Here is a 15771-nt window from a genome sequence, read left to right as displayed (position 1 = left end):
AGATACTACGCTTAAGTTCAACAGTTAAGCGCTGGTAATGCAATGAACTCTACCTCTCTAGGGAAAAAAAAGACACATATACACAGAAACCAGAAATTGGATTAAACACAGAAATGCTAAAACTCAATACAGACAAAATGACTGTTATTATTTGGAACCCAGAGACCTAAAAAGACTCTGGGCACCAAAGAATATACACAGAGAAATCACGCAACAGAAGACTCTGTACCTAACACCAAGAAATGTATTTGCAAAAGAAGCTAAATGTCACCTCAATAACAGTATGTAAAGAGGGAGAAGGCACGAAACAACAGGAAAAAAAAAAAACAACAAACCAAACAGACCAGCTCCATCCTGACAGGCATACAGAATCACGGAATACTTAGGGATGGAAAGGACCTTAAGATCATCCAGTTCCAAGCCCCCTGCCATGAGCAGGGACACCTCACACTAAACCATGCCACCCATGGCTCTGTCCAACCTGGCCTTGAACACTGCCAGGGATGAAGCATTCACAACTTCCTTGGGCAACCCATTCCAGTGCCTCATCACCCTTACACTAAAGGACTTCCTCCTTATATCCAATCTAAACTTCCCCTGTTCAAGTTTTAACCCGTTATCCTTTGGCCTATCACTACAGTCCCTAATGAAGAGTCCCTCCCCAGCACCCTTATAGACCTCCTTCAGATACCATGAGGTCCCCACGCAGCCTTCTCCTCTCCAGGCTGAACAGCTCCAACTTCCTCAGCCTGTCTTCATACAGGAGGTGCTCCAGCCCCTTGATCGTCCTCGTAGCCCTTCTCTGGACTTGTTCCAACAGTTCCATGTCCTTTTTATGTTGAGGATGCCAGAACTGCACACAATACTCCAAGTGAAGTCTCACAAGAGCAGAGCAGAGGGGCAGGATCACCTCCTGCTGGTCATGCTCCTTTTGATGTAGCCCAGGACACAGTTGGCTTTCTGGGCTGCAAGCACACACTGCCGGCTCATGTTCGTTTTCTCATCGACCAACAGCCCCAAGTCCTTCTCCACAGGCTGCTCTGAATCTCTTCTCTGCCCAACCTGTAGCTGTGCCTGGGATTGCTCCGACCCAGGTGTAGGACCTTGCACTTGGCATGGTTAAACTTCATGAGATTGGCACCAGCCCACCTCACAAGTGTCAAGGTCCCTCTAGATGGCATTCCTTCCCTCCAACGTATCAACCGAACCACACAGCTTGGTGTCATCAGCAGATTTGCTGAGGGCGCACTCAATCCCACTGTCCACATCACTGACAAAAGTGTTGAACAAGACCGGTCCCAACACCGATCCCTGAGCGACACCACTCGTTAATGGTCTCCAGCCAGACATTGAGCCATTGACCACAACTCTGTGTGTGGCCATCCAGCCAGTTCTTTATCCACCGAGTGGTCCATCCATCAAATTGATGTCTCTCCAATTTAGAGAGTAGGCTGTCATGGGGGTCAGTGTCAAACGCTTTGCACAAGTCCAAGTAGATGACATCAACTGCTCTACCCCCATCCATCAGTTCCATAGCCCCATCATAGAAGGCCACCAAATTGGTCAGGCAGGATTTCTCCTTAGTGAAGCCATGCTGGCTGTCACCAAGCACCTTGTTGTTTTTCATGTGCCTTAGCATGCCTTCCAGGAGAATCTGCTCCAAGATTTTGCCAGGCACAGAGGTGAGACTGACTGGTCTGTAATTCCCCGGGTCATCCATTTTCCCCTTCTTGAAAATGGGGGTTATATTTCCCTTTTTCCAGTCGTCAGAAATTTCACCTGACTGCCATGATTTTTCAAATATAATGGACAGTGGTTTAGCAACTTCGTTTGCCAGCTCCTTTAGAACCCTTGAATGGATTTCATCAGGTCCCATGGACTTGTGCATGTTCAGGTTCTTAAGATGGTCTCGAACCAGATTCTCTCCTACAACAGGGCTAAGGTCTTCATTCTCACAGTCCCTATGTCTGCATTCCAAGACTTGGGTGGTGTGGTCACAGTATTTGCCAGTGAAGACCGAGGCAAAGAAGTCATTAAGAACCTCAGCCTTCTCCAAATGCACGCCTATGACAAGTTAGAGACAATAATATAAAGGTATCTCTCAAAGGTGTTTTAAATTAGACACTAACCAGAAGGATACAATAATTAATTTTGTGTTAAGGTATAACTTTCAGGTGCTGAACCCTCGCTACTCCTTTCCAACTGCATCTTCAGAATTGGTAAACCAGAATAACAATTTCAGTAAATACATTTTTAATCATTCATATACAGAAACCTTTGTTTCACTTTATAAAATGTCATCAGTTACCTGAGAAGCATGTATCTGCTGCAAGCATCTTCTTTAAAGGGCACACAGATGAAAACTACTGTAAACTGAAAAGTAAGGAGTAGTAGACAACCTTATGGGGCGGCTCAAGTAACAATATAAAATACACTCAGCAACAAACTTACAGTTCTAGTTCAAAAATGAAGTTTTAAGGGTTTGTAATTTTTTTTAAGAGACTAAATGCACTTTCAATTGCTTACCTTTAAATTTTATGTCAAGACCACTAAATTCCAATTCAACTCCTTGCAGTGCTTCTCCTAAGGTTTCGTGGTAATGGCTGATACTTTTTTTTGATCCCACACAGAAAGGAAGGGAGAAGTATTTGTATGTTTCTTGGCGATTATGGTAGGGTCCTACTGTATTCATCCATAAAACAACTTCCTCTTTATCTTGGTACTGAAAGACAAAGTTATTGAGTTAGATGACAAGCTCAGCAGAATAAAAATATTCAACATAATCTCACATTCATATTAACTAGCAAGGCAGGACTGTTCAATCATAGGCAACAGCTATATTTAAAGACAGTTGTGTATTTTTGTCTTTTGAGTGGCTGGGATTCTAGGAAAATATTTTCGGTCTGCTTTCCTACAAAAACAAAGCTGAGCTGACTGTATAGTTTAGTAGAGCCTATCCCTGAAGTACCAGAAGAGAGGGATTCATACAAATTTAACAGAGAGGCAAAAGATACAGTGAGCAGAAGTGGAGAAAAGCATCAGTTTCAAAAATAAAACAGCTTTTACAAATTCTGTGGAAACACGCAGCAGTTAAAAGCAGAACACTGCCTATCTCCAACGAGATAAACAAAATATCAAACTAAAATCTTATTAAACAAGATCTTAGCAAATAAATTGGGCAATCTACCCGTGGTGTCACGTATACTGTATTTTCCTCAAATGCAACTCCTTTTGATGTTTATAATGGTACAAATTACATTTAAAATTCCCAGAAGAGCACAAGGCCTCACAGGAAGCACTAAAATGAAACTGTCACATACCTACAAGGGACAAAACACTCAGACAGAAGGACTATTCTGATGTATTTTCAACCCTCTCACAGTGAAAAAAAAAACCAAAACAGAACAGCAAGGAGTCTGGCGGCTGCCATGAAATTCTTTCTGGGAACACTCACCTTTCACTCTCCACAGCTACTGTTAGCTATGAAAATTTATTCCTTGGCTAGGAGCTAGTAATCCTTTTCAAACCCTTATAACTTTTCAACAACAAAAAAGTCCTTAAAGCCATTAATCTACCAGTATTCTAATCCTGCATGAAATTACAAGATTTAAGTGGTTTGAAATCACTATTTGTGCTGTATCTGACTGCATCTGGATGAGGTATCTGGTTTGCTGGTTACTACAAAGCTTCCCTCACAACATACTTTCTTCACCTACTATAATTTCAACAGATTAGGAGGGACACTGATCTAACTTTTAAGGCAGAAAACACTTAATAATAACAGTACGCACCTGCAAGTACAATCACCATATAAATCCTGACTTACTCTTTTTTTAAGTGCAGAAGTATAAAGTACTATTTTAAGACCAATACATGTACACAGAACACGCTGGAGAGGAAAGTCAAATGTTAATTATCCATAACTATTTCATAGCACACAGCTGAAATATTGAATACAGCTTTGCATCTCCCTTTTTAACAAATGAACAAAGGTTCTTCAACTCCATTTATTCTGAATTACCACAGTCATACCAACAGGTTAACTCACAAATAATTAGCTGCACATGGTATGCACTAACTCTTCAGATGAGGCATTTAAAAGTCAAATTCAAGGATTTAAACAAACACGCTTCAGGAAATAATTTAATTCCTCTACACTAAAACATCATCTCTATTACAAGCATAGTTTTTTGTGTTACAAAGGTGCACAAGGGTAATTCCAGACTCTTATGTGAGCTATCTCCAACAAGAAACTTCAAGTATCTTAGTAATTTCATTCTGAGCTGTAGCAGAGACCAAACACAGCTTCACAAACCTGCCTGTTCGCAGAGCACATACTTTGAAACATTTCTGACAGGTACAGAATGTCACAGAATGGTGGCGACTGGAAAGACCTTAAAATTATCTAATTCCAACCCCCCTGCCTATCATAAGCTGGGATGCCTCACACTAGACCATGTCGCCCAAGGCTCTGTTCAGCCTAGCCTCGAACGCTGCCAGGGATGGAGTATTCACAGCTTCTTTGGGCAACCCGTTACAGTGCCTCACCACCCTCCCAGTACAGAACTTCTTCCTTATATCTAACGTAAACTTCCCCTGTTTAAGTTTAAACCCATTACCCCTTGGCCTATTGCTACAATCCCTGATGAAGCATCCCCCTCAGGTATTCTTGTAGGCCTGCTTCAGATGCCAGAAGTCTGCTATGAGGTCTCCAGTCAATGAAGAAACGTCAATGAAGAAAGAAAGAGAAAACAACACAGAAAGAGAAAGTAGACATTCCTCCTCTAGACCAGCAACCAGAAAGGTTATACCTGTAAAGCACAGCTGTCGAACTTCAAAGTTGGGAATGAAGAATGAAAGAAAGATCACAGTTCCAGCTCCCTCAGCAGCAGAAACAGTGGAAACTGCACGACGATACCACCTCTAGCTCTTGCCAATGTAACAACGGACAAATTGGTCCGTATCTTTCTAGTCTGTTATTCCTAGCCCATCTTCTGTTTCTTTCCCTAACAGCTGCAGAAAGCATTTTCAGTCATGTCTCAAAGTGGTCTTAACTTGTCAAGAGCCTACTTCGGCATTACTCCTTGCAATGCAATAGCTTACGTTAGAACTGAGCTATGTCTCTGCCCAACCTTCAGTAACAGAATATGACAACATCATTAAGTCTGTGAATTCATCTTTGTCAGTGCCTGAATAAAGCAAGTACTGACCACTGCTTTAATTAGCACCTTGTTTCCAACCTGCTTCATACTGAGTTGGGACCTCTCTATTTTTGGAATTATACCAGATCATCTTCAAGTGACAAATATCAACTTCTTAAGAACATATTATTCAAAAATCTTGTTACATTTTCTGACCTACATTGTAATTACAACATCTGCAATAATAAATTTGGCCTGTATTTGTCTCTTATCTGCATGATGCTTAGCCCTCCTTCAGGGCCTACAGGCTTTTCCCACAGTGACTCCAAGATGCCATCAGTCTCCTCTGGAGACATAAGGGATCAGCTAAAACATATGAAAAGAATACAGCCTAGATTTATTACTTCTCCCTTTCTTACAAGCATCCCAAAACACTGTAAGAGAAATCTGTTCAGGGCTGCAACATAAATTATCACAGCACCTCAGCCATCCCCAGCTATACCTCTCTCACAATCCGCAAGTCCCTAGTCATAGCAATTTGCAGTCCATCAGCTGCTCCCAGTGCCCTCACAAAATTAAGAGGTCTGTAGTAATAAACCCAGTTTAAGCAACTTAATTCAGCAGCCTGAATTTGAGAGGGGAGGAGGGGGTGTCCAGCAGAATCTCAGATTTTCCTTCCCTGTATTTGTCCTGTATATGTCCTGGGTTCAGCAGTAGCAGTCATTTTTCTAAGTTTTAGTAGCTGGTGCAGTGCTGTGTTTTTGACTCTCAGCCGGAGAACAATGCTGATAACACTGATGTTTTTAGTTGTTGCTCAGTAATGTTGACTCTGACCAAGGACTTTCTGAGTCTCATGCTCTGCCAGGGAGATGGGGAAGCCAGGAAGAAGCAGAGACAGGACACCTGACCCAAACTAGCCAAAGTATTCCATACCACAGCACATCATGCCCACTATATAAACTGGGGGCAGTTACCTGGAAGGCTAGATCGCTGCTCGGGTATGGCTGGGTATCGTTTGGCAGGTGGTGAGCAGTTGTATTCTCTTCCCTTGTTATCTCCCTTATCATTATTATTGGTGGTAGCAGTAGTGGTTTTGTGTTACACCCTAGTTACTGGACAGTTCTTATCTCAGCCCATGGGAGTTACATTCTTTTGATTCTCCTTCCCATCCCTCTGGGAGCAGGGGGAAGAAGGGTGGGGAGTGAGCAAGCAGCTGCATGGTTCTGCATTGCTGGCTGGGCTTAAACCACGACAGATGGGTTTTGCTCATTACCCATTATAAAGATGATCCTTCACATTTGAATATATTGCTGTCATGACATATCTCATCCTACCCTACTGGTAGGGTAATTTAGTGGCAAGAACTCAGGGCTATCAAAAGGTTCACGTTTGTGGTGGTATTACTGCCTTCACAATATCAAAGCACCTACAACAAAGAACAGTGTTGACACACAGGAAAATAATTCTTATTTAGGCAAGACAAAGAACAAGTGTATCTTGTAGGACTGTTTTGTCACCTCTCTAAAAGGACTTCTAGGTTCAGAGAAGGCAAGCAAATATGCAAAAAGGTCACATTATGAGAGAGATAACATAAAATACACTGCTAAATAAAACCCTGGTCACAAGGGGAGCCACAGCACTCAGGTACACTCTAGCAGTGCCAGTCAGATATTGGTCAGCACATTCGTTGTCAGTCTTGCAGTAGTTTCAACTTCTGTCATATTCTTTTTTTATCTTCCTTCAGCACGAGGGTGGTGAGACACCAGAGTAGGTTGCCCACAGAAGTTACGGATGCCCCATCCCTGGAAGTGCTCAAGGCAGGTTGGATTGGGCAGGGATGGAACTAGATGATCTTTAAGGTTTCTTCCAACCCAAACCATTCTATGATACGTGGAATCTGCAAATCATGGAGAACTTGGAATCATAAAAACCAGGAAGAAAATTCCAGCTCTGTAGCTCCATCTTGCATTCTTGGTAGAAAGAACATACAGAAGAAACTATTCCCATTTCATCAGGGACTGATCAGCCTTAGACACACTGGACAAAATGACAAAACCAAAAAACCCTGAATTTTCATTTTTACGGTTCTGATATTGGCTGATGAGCAACTGTTCAACTGTACCCTCTGAGCTCTGAACACAACAGAGCAAATCAAAATCCTATTGCCTTCTGTTAACCTTAGTAGGCAAGTCAGCAATAACTCATAGTCAAAACCAACACGGAGTAAGACAGTGTGTGAAAAGTCCAATGGTCTTTTTCAGAAATTGCTATACAAAGACAGAAAACTTGCATAACCTGTTGTGTGATTGTTTCCTTAGCTTCTGCTAGATCAGCAGCAAACAAAATACTTCTGATACATTGAGACTGCACCAGATCCCAGAACACGAGAAAAGTATCAAGAACTCCCTGTCAATATAGGGAGGGAACAAACAAGAGAGGAAGTCAACTACAAAGTGCAAGAACGTCCACATCAGGTGCTCACCAAGTTAGTTAAGATCACCAAGAACAGCTGTCATGGTAAGAGATGTAAATAAACATTTCCTGCTCTCCACACATAAGAGTCTTCAGACACTATTTGACCCATCACTGCCATAGTTCTTAAACATATTCCCATTACAGCTATATCTAAACTACTGAGGCTTGCAACACAGCAAGTATGAATGTCAAATGGTAAAATAATTTGAAGTAAAAATAATGATCTGCAGAGTTGACTCTAGATAATTTTAGTGACATAAATCTAATATCTAGAGTTACACTTTTGCGTCAATGCAATTTCATCTTCATCCCTTCAGAAAACAAGTGCCAAACATCTTCCTAACATGAAGGACTGACTTGGATGTACAAACTACTGCTATTTCAGAAATTATTTTTATATTTCTTCATTCTTCTTCCTGACTTGTTTACAGAGAAGTAGATGGTGGAAAGGCAGCTTTTCACATGCCAGAGTAGGACACAGGTATCCTATTAAGAATATAGTAACTGATAAAGCAAAAAAGATCAACAAATAAGATGTTGCAATTTCTACCCTAGTATACCTCAGCAAACTCTTCGGGTTTTGGTTCGTGTGAAGGAACTATATACTGCATATAGCTCAGGAATTTAACAACTTGGTGCCAGAATTCAGAATCCACTACTTCCAAACATGAGAGAAGACTACAAAACACAATTTGAAATACCTTTTACTTACTGTAACTTATGAAAAATGTAGTACTTAGCAAGTTTGGCTTTGCATTTTTCTGCACTAAGCTTGATACCAGCTCAGTAATTTCAGTAACTATGTGGAGTACATAATGACCTACTTGAGCTATGCAAAATCACAAGGGCAGCCTGAACAAGTCTCAGCATCAACACAAGTTACCTACTTTCTGCTAGTACAATCTGAGTAATGGGAGGCAAACCTTCAGACACTTTTTTCTGTAACTGACACCCAGCTGGTGGAGGACCAATCTGCACCTCAAGTGTAACCACATATCAGCTACAGCCCTCATGGCAGCTGAGGCCATCTGCTCCAAAGCAGCAGAACATGGTCACGGTATCTGTTCAGAGCACTGGGCTAGAGACATGTTGTGTATGTGCAAGCTAAAATCATGTTAAACCCATCTATACCAGCAAAAAGGTAACACAACCATTTTAGTCCCCTGCAGAATACTAAGCTGGCATGAAGCTTCTGCGATTTGACCCAATATATATCGACTTCTTCAATGACAATACAACCACTGCTTTAATACAAAAACATATCCTTATGGTTTAAAAACTATTTAAACTGATGCCAACCTTATGAAGTTTAACCATGCCAAGTGCAAGGTCCTACACCTGGGTCAGAGCAATCTCAGGCACAGCTGCAGGTTGGGCAGAGAAGAGATTCAGAGCAGCCCTGTGGAGAAGGACTTGGGGGTGCTGGTTGATGAGAAAATGAACATGAGCCAGCAGTGTGCGCTTGCAGCCCAGAAAGCCAACCATATCCTAGGCTGCATCAAAAGGAGCATGACTAGCAGATCAAAGGAGGTGACCCTGCCCCTCTGCTCTGCTCTCATGAGACCTCACTTGGAATATTGTGTGCAGTTCTGGTGTCCTCAACATAAAAAGGACACGGAACTGTTGGAACAAGTCCAGAGGAGGGCCACAAGGATGATAAAGGGGCTGGAGCACCTCCCATATGAAGACAGGCTGAGAAAGTTGGGGCTGTTCCGCCTGGAGAAGAGAAGGCTGCGTGGAGACCTCATAGCAGCCTTCCAGTATCTGCAGGGGGCCTATAAGGGTGCTAGGGAGGGACTCTTCATTAGGGACTGTAGTGATAGGCCAAGGGGTAACGGTTAAAACTTAAACAGGTGAAGTTTAGATTGGGTATAAGGAGGAAGTTCTTTAGTGTAAGGGTGGTGAGGCACTGGAATGGGTTGTCCAAGGAAGTTGTGAATGCTCCATCCCTCGCAGTGTTCAAGGCCAGGCTGGGCAGAGCCATGGGTGGCATGGTTTAGTGTGAGGTGTCTCTGCCCATGGCAGGGGACTTGGAACTGGATGATCTTAAGGTCCTTTCCAACCCTAACTACTCTATGATTCTATAGCAATACTGAGGCTATTTTCAGCACAGTACATGCATCTTTCTTTTCTTTAACCCAACAGGGCACTCATGATGTGGAAAGCAACTTAATATTCTTTTTGCACAACTGCAGAAATTAGCATGGTAGCCCTAGAAATAAACTATTTATTCTACAGAACAATTAAGGCTAGATTAAGTCAGGATATAAAAAGCTGCAGAAAAGGATATGAGACTGGAAGGTTGTGATAACCCTTTTTAAACCATGAAAACCCTTTGCAAAAAAATGATGGAGGGCCAGAGAGGACTACAACTACCAAATCTTAAATGGTGACTCAGCAAAATAAATTCAAATCAGGATAGCTTCTTTCAGAAAGTATGCCATTTTACTCCTCTTCTCAAGTTGAAGTTTGGAGGGAGGCTTTCCACAATACAGTTCCTTGAACACCAGCACACATCTTTCAAGGGTAAAAGAATCAACTGTTACCGGCAGAGCAAAGCTGCAGGAACAGGACAGGAAACAAGCGAGGCAGCAAGTAAGACTCAATCAGTGGGTAATATCCCAGGCTTCTAGTCCCAGTACCTTACAGATATTCTGTGAAGCACTGTGACAATACTCAATGTTTGCAGCTCGCACCGGTAACCTGAACCCATAAACTGTGGATTTCAGCCCTTTGCTCTCCTTTGGATAAAACAAATTATTTCCAGTAACATCTTTTCATTTAACTCTGAATTGTAAGCCTCACCAAACCATGGCTAGAACTACACCAGAAAGACAGTCTGAACTGTTGTACAAGCAGTCCTTTTACTGCTACACTTCCTAGATGCACAAGGCTGCTCAGGCATGCCTCATCCTGCTTCTGTGACATTTATTTCACCTCTTCAGAATGGAACCACTAGAACTTCAAAAGGAATCAGGCTGCCCATCTACACACAACTTAGTATGCAAAGAGGTATTTTACATGCACAGAGATGTTTTCTACAGTGTTTCTCTAACTGACAAGTTACAGATACTATACAAGAGTCATTATTTTATTATATGCTTGTACCTTTAACATACTTCATCAGGCTAAAAGTCCAACAAAAATGCTTTACTCAGTCACTATCAATAAGGAATTTTGCTACGCAATATAGGCTGGGTTTTGTTTGTTTTTCAATGTTTGTCATGTACTCTCATGCTTACGAAGCACTGATAATTAAACTGAAACAATGTTAAAATTAAAATGCTACCTATTGCCTAGATCATTCTGCCCCAACAAAACCCCCAGCATATATCAGAATAATTTTATGGTTTGCATATTTTGTCAACTCCAACAAGTCTAGTAACAGAAGATGTGAAAGCAGAAGCTAGGCAGAAGCCCACCCACCCTGCTTCTACAGCATCAGTATATACTGTGGTAAGGCTACCAATATCTCAGCTATACCATCTCTTCCACGGGTAAAAGGGCAACTGTCAAAAAATGGTGCAACTATCAGATTACAGGCAAAAACCAGACACATGACACACTCTGAAGCGTGAAAACCAGTTAAAGAATCTGCAAACAAGTTTTCACTTAGTTTCTGACACATTGCTCTGTTGTGGTCTGAAGTTACGGTGCTGCACTCTTTTGACAACGAAGATTTTAAACGCTGTGTCAAATCCTAATTTCTCTTCACTTACTAATGATTTTAATCACCCATGTCCCTATCTTATAATTGTATTTTTACTACTCTTTTCCTAAAGAAATGCATTTTTAAAGTCTATTTCAATTTTAAGATAAAGGATTTAGCTGTTGATCCAATGAAGCTATCCACACTTAGAAACTCCAGGAATACTAGTACAGTCATAGAGCTTCATGTGGAGTCCTTTCACAGTTACCCTTTATAATATTTGCTTATGCAGTCCTACAGTTAAAAAAGACATATATAAAGCACTAACAGCCAATTTGTATTAACAAAATAATACACATTACAGCACACATGTATTATTTTAGAAGCATTGTATGCTATTATGTGTTATAGCAGCAGTAAATAAATTGACCTGCTAACACAGAGCATTAAACCTTCAAGTCAGTGCTTCTAGATGTTCGGCACGCTTGGTACAGATAAGGCCCCTCTACATCAGCAGTTAAAAGTAAACTGCGGCACGCCTTCACCCAGAAGCTGCACACTAAGGCAGTAACAAGGAAACAGCAGCACATAATGGTGTGTATTCCTATCAATAAGACTCAAGTCTTAAAATCAGTGAAAATTTACATTTTGAAGTTACCAAGCCATGAATTGGTATACTCCTCTCCACTTCCCAAAGGTGAGCAGAGCCTCCAAAATTTAACAAAGCACTTTGATTATCGGAAGATTAATCTTCCGACTGCAGTCATGGTCAAAACCAAAATTCATTAAAATGCAGTATTTAAGGAACATTTCCTTCAGGTTTTTAATCTCAAAATCAGTGTACTATTACAAAACCTTGTTCATGTTTCATTCATGCTATTAACACTTCCACTCCACTCTCCTGAACAATACTAAAGTACCAAAATATCTAATCAAGGAGACAGCTTTCCAAAAAAAGGTAACTGTCTTCCTGCATCAACTATTCCTAACCTATCATGTGATGTTACTAAACCAGACACCACATGAATGAGAACGCTAAACCAAGAGACAGAGAGCCTCAAAGAGTTCAGTAATTCAGATGAAAAAAAATTACCAGCCTTTAAAACGAATTTGTGATTTCCACTGGTAATTGTTTAGGTAATCATTCAGAAGATCTAAAAACCATCAGAATCCCCTTTTGAAGGGAGAGCTCAAAACCAAATAAATTCAATAACAACTTTATGAAATCCTTTTTTCCCCAGAAAACTAACAATATTAAATGAATAATTAGTAATTACTCAAGTCAAACAGCCTTTAAAAATAAACACAGTGCTAAGCCAAAAACCACCTCACCTCAGCAGACACCCAACACCAAAACACCGGTTCAGCAATAAAACTGGGACTTAAGCTAGTTCAAAGCATCCGTGCTCCTTGAAAGTCCTCAATGTTAGCTTAACTTTACTGTCATTAACTGCAGCACTGATAATTCTCATAGCTTTTAAAAAAATAAAAACAATCCTAAACACCTTTCAAGTCTCACAAATACACAGAATTGGGCAACTGATTAATGACTGCTCACACAAACTACCAATGCTATTTACCTGTTTTATTAAAAACATTTATTAAGCTTACTACACCCCACCTAGAGAAAGTCATGTCAAGAAACCGAGCAACCGTTAACCCACCAGGCTTCTCAGGAACACGAAAGTTCTGACAGAAAGAGACACTGTGTTTAATCATGGGCACACTCCAATCCACTCCATTTGCGAGGAAACAGGGATGGTTTTCAGAAAAGTCTGGTGTCAAAATCACATCTCAGCTCATCGCAGACTTCCACCCTCCCACACCAAAAGCCACAGGAAACAACACTCCGATGCAAAATCGTACACTGGTGCTTCCTTCTTAGAGATTCTGCTCGGGTGACATTGCAAGCACTTCGGAACATCTATCCTCACACTGACAAGTGAGCACTCAAGCTATGCTTTTCGCACCCTTTCCCTCCGGGCTCCACGCAGTGCCCCAAGCGGAGCGCTCGGCCCTGCCCTGAGCCCAGGTCCACGCCACCCCCCGGCACCGGCTGTCACCCGGCCGCGGCTCCCCCGAGGCAGGCAGCTCCGGATTGTACTGCTGCGCCGAAGCAAATACAAACACCCTCCCGGAAGGAACGGCCGCTCCCGCAAAGCACAACACCAACAGCCGGGCAGCCCTCTTCAAACAACGCACAGGCACCTGCGGGGTTTTTATCTGCGCCGGGAAAAGGCGGGACACGCGACCGCTATCTAAGTGGCACCGCGCCCGGCCGACACACGGATGTCCGAACCGGACCACAAACCTCCGGTAGCACTTCCCCGAGCGTCCCACTCACACCGAGACAGAACATAGCCCACACCTGCCCCACGCTGCCAACACAATCCACACAGCGGGGAAGACAAGGAGAAAGCTCCGCTGGGCGGGACCACCCGCCAGGGCCGCCGCCCGCCCGCCCGCTCACCCCCATGCCAGGCCGCAGCCCGTCACTCCCCGCTCCGCCCACCGGCCGGGCCGCACTCTCCGGGCAGCTGCGGACGCAGCCACCCCTCGCTGGCAGCAAGGACCGCGGCCGGGGAGGTCGGGGCGGCGGCCCAGGCACCGCAGGCCCCCCGGGGGTAGGCCGGGCACCGCCTCACCGTGTGCTCGTGCTCGTCAGCGAGGGCGCGCAGCGGCAGGCACAGGAGGAGCAGCGGGAGCAGCGCGGCTGCCGCGGACAGCTGCAGCCCGGGCGCCGCCATCTCGGGCCTCGGCGTCCGCGCGCACGCAGCAGGCCCCGCCGCGGAGCCGGCCCGCGCCCCGCCGCCAACGCCGACCTGCGACGCCACTTCCGCTCCGCCCGGCCACGTCATCCGGCCGCACGCCGGAAGCGCGGCACCTACGGCGGCTGCCGGGAGCCAAGCCGAGCGGCGGGGTGCTGCCCGCGGGGAGGGGCAGGTCGGTACCTGCAGGCTGGACCGGGACTGCGGCTATAAAGGGGGGGAGACGGCGGGCAGGACCCGCTTGCCCCGCGCCGCGGGCATGTTAGACACTAAGGCCTCGATTATCTTTTAATTGATCACATACCGATCAATGAACAAATAAAGTTTGTTTGAGGGGAACGTGCCACGGACTCTTTTCAAGTGCCTTTAACAGTAAGCGGTCCCGTTTCCTACAGCAATTGTACATGTGGGAGAAATCCAGGAACGCCGCAGTGCAGAAAGCCCTGCTGCCCAAGGGCAGGTACCGGGGCGGCACAGACGGGGAGGTCTCAGTCAGCTCCGGCTCGGATAGAGCCTGCAGCCCTGTGTGTGAGCTTGGAACTAGCTCAGGCTACAAGGCCAAAGTGAAAAGCCCAGAGCCAAAAAGCTCATGGCATTAAGGGGTCAATGATATAATTTTTAAACTGAGCAAATGCAAAAACAATTTTCAGAGACTATCGGACATAGTATTTTTTTAAAAGGGGCTAAACAGTCTTCTCAGATTTTGCACACATTAACAAACAGCAAAGGAGACACGCTCAGTACCGTTACATGCCATCCATGCTTTGTAGAAATGGTGCAAAACCAGATACCCAGTGCAAAACTACCGTACCCATCCTAACAGCTTTTCCCCTTGTGATCTTATGTTCACAGTCTGCCTTCCCTGAATATATTTTAGCAAGCTGTGTTTTTATACGAAGCATTTTCCAGATAGTATATTCAAATTCTCCTGCCTATTTCAGTAGCAGTGTGGTCACTGTAGAGATGCTTGTCAAAACCCATTCAAAACACGTTTATATGAAAAAACAACCACGAAACAAACAAAAACCCAAAGCAAAAAATTACCTAGTCAGCTGTGATAACACCATATGTTTCTTTCTAGTTGTGTCTCCGTCCAAAACAGAGTAGCTTACCCATGGGAGACAGAGAGAGGAGGCTTCAGCATCTTCAGTTTATTCAGTACTTAAGTCTCACAGTCAACAACAGAGCCAGCCAGAGCCATCTGCTGCAGTGGGTTTTCTGAAGCAGTTGCACAAAGAGCAAATGCTTTCCCCAGGCCAGCCAGCCAGCCAGCTGCCACCTGAGCTTGGTGGATACCCCTGCAGGGGGCCAGGTCATTTACTTTTTACCAGCAATTTTATCTTTTCAGTCCTTGACCTCTAATGTCTGACAGAAACACAGTTCATTCCCGCTCTCCCCCCACCAGCATATTCTTGAGTAATCAGGAGTCTGGTTACATGCAGTTTTCTTCTCCAGTGTCTTCTGAGCTTCAGTGTCAGTGCACTTTTCACCTTAGGTGGAAGCAATACACACCACATGCTCACCAGCACAAATGGAAATTACAGATACAGAGACTGCATACACTGAGCCAGAAAAGCCTTAAAGCAACTAACTGAAACCACACCAACATGGAACACATTTCGGCAGTTGAAAAGGTGCATCTCTGATGGTCTTCATAAACCTTAAGCATCATGCCTGCACCCCAAATGTTTACCTGCGTTTATCAGGTGAAGCCATTTTAGAGCTATTCCTTTTCCTC

At 43.7% G+C, this 15771-nt stretch overlaps 2 protein-coding genes across 3 annotated transcripts in view; one reads left to right on the top strand and one right to left on the bottom strand.

The window, feature by feature from the left end:
• TM9SF3 (transmembrane 9 superfamily member 3) overlaps positions 1–14094 on the bottom strand; it is a 59980-nt gene extending 45886 nt beyond the window's left edge. The window contains exons 1-2 of one of the 2 annotated variants that reach the window (XM_057425734.1): positions 13911–14094; positions 2527–2722 (exon numbers count right to left, since the gene is read on the bottom strand). In XM_057425734.1, the coding sequence (XP_057281717.1) occupies positions 2527–2722; positions 13911–14012 (298 nt within the window). In that variant the 5' untranslated portion in view covers positions 14013–14094. Of the gene's footprint in view, positions 1–2526; positions 2723–13633; positions 13774–13910 lie in introns of those variants that run through there. The other variant, XM_057425733.1, reaches the window with a different exon arrangement.
• Positions 1–15771, top strand: part of LOC130608085 (cytochrome P450 2C8-like) — a 219385-nt gene that overhangs the window by 161896 nt on the left and 41718 nt on the right. The window lies entirely within an intron of this gene.

This window comes from Pezoporus wallicus, unplaced genomic scaffold, assembly GCF_028554395.1.
Source record: "Pezoporus wallicus isolate ANWC-B61680 ecotype Strahan unplaced genomic scaffold, APGP_CSIRO_Pwel_v1 contig_7892, whole genome shotgun sequence".
Taxonomy (NCBI): domain Eukaryota; kingdom Metazoa; phylum Chordata; class Aves; order Psittaciformes; family Psittacidae; genus Pezoporus; species Pezoporus wallicus.
The sequence above is the reverse complement of the archived record's forward strand: the minus strand, read 5'-3'. Positions and strand labels throughout refer to the sequence as shown.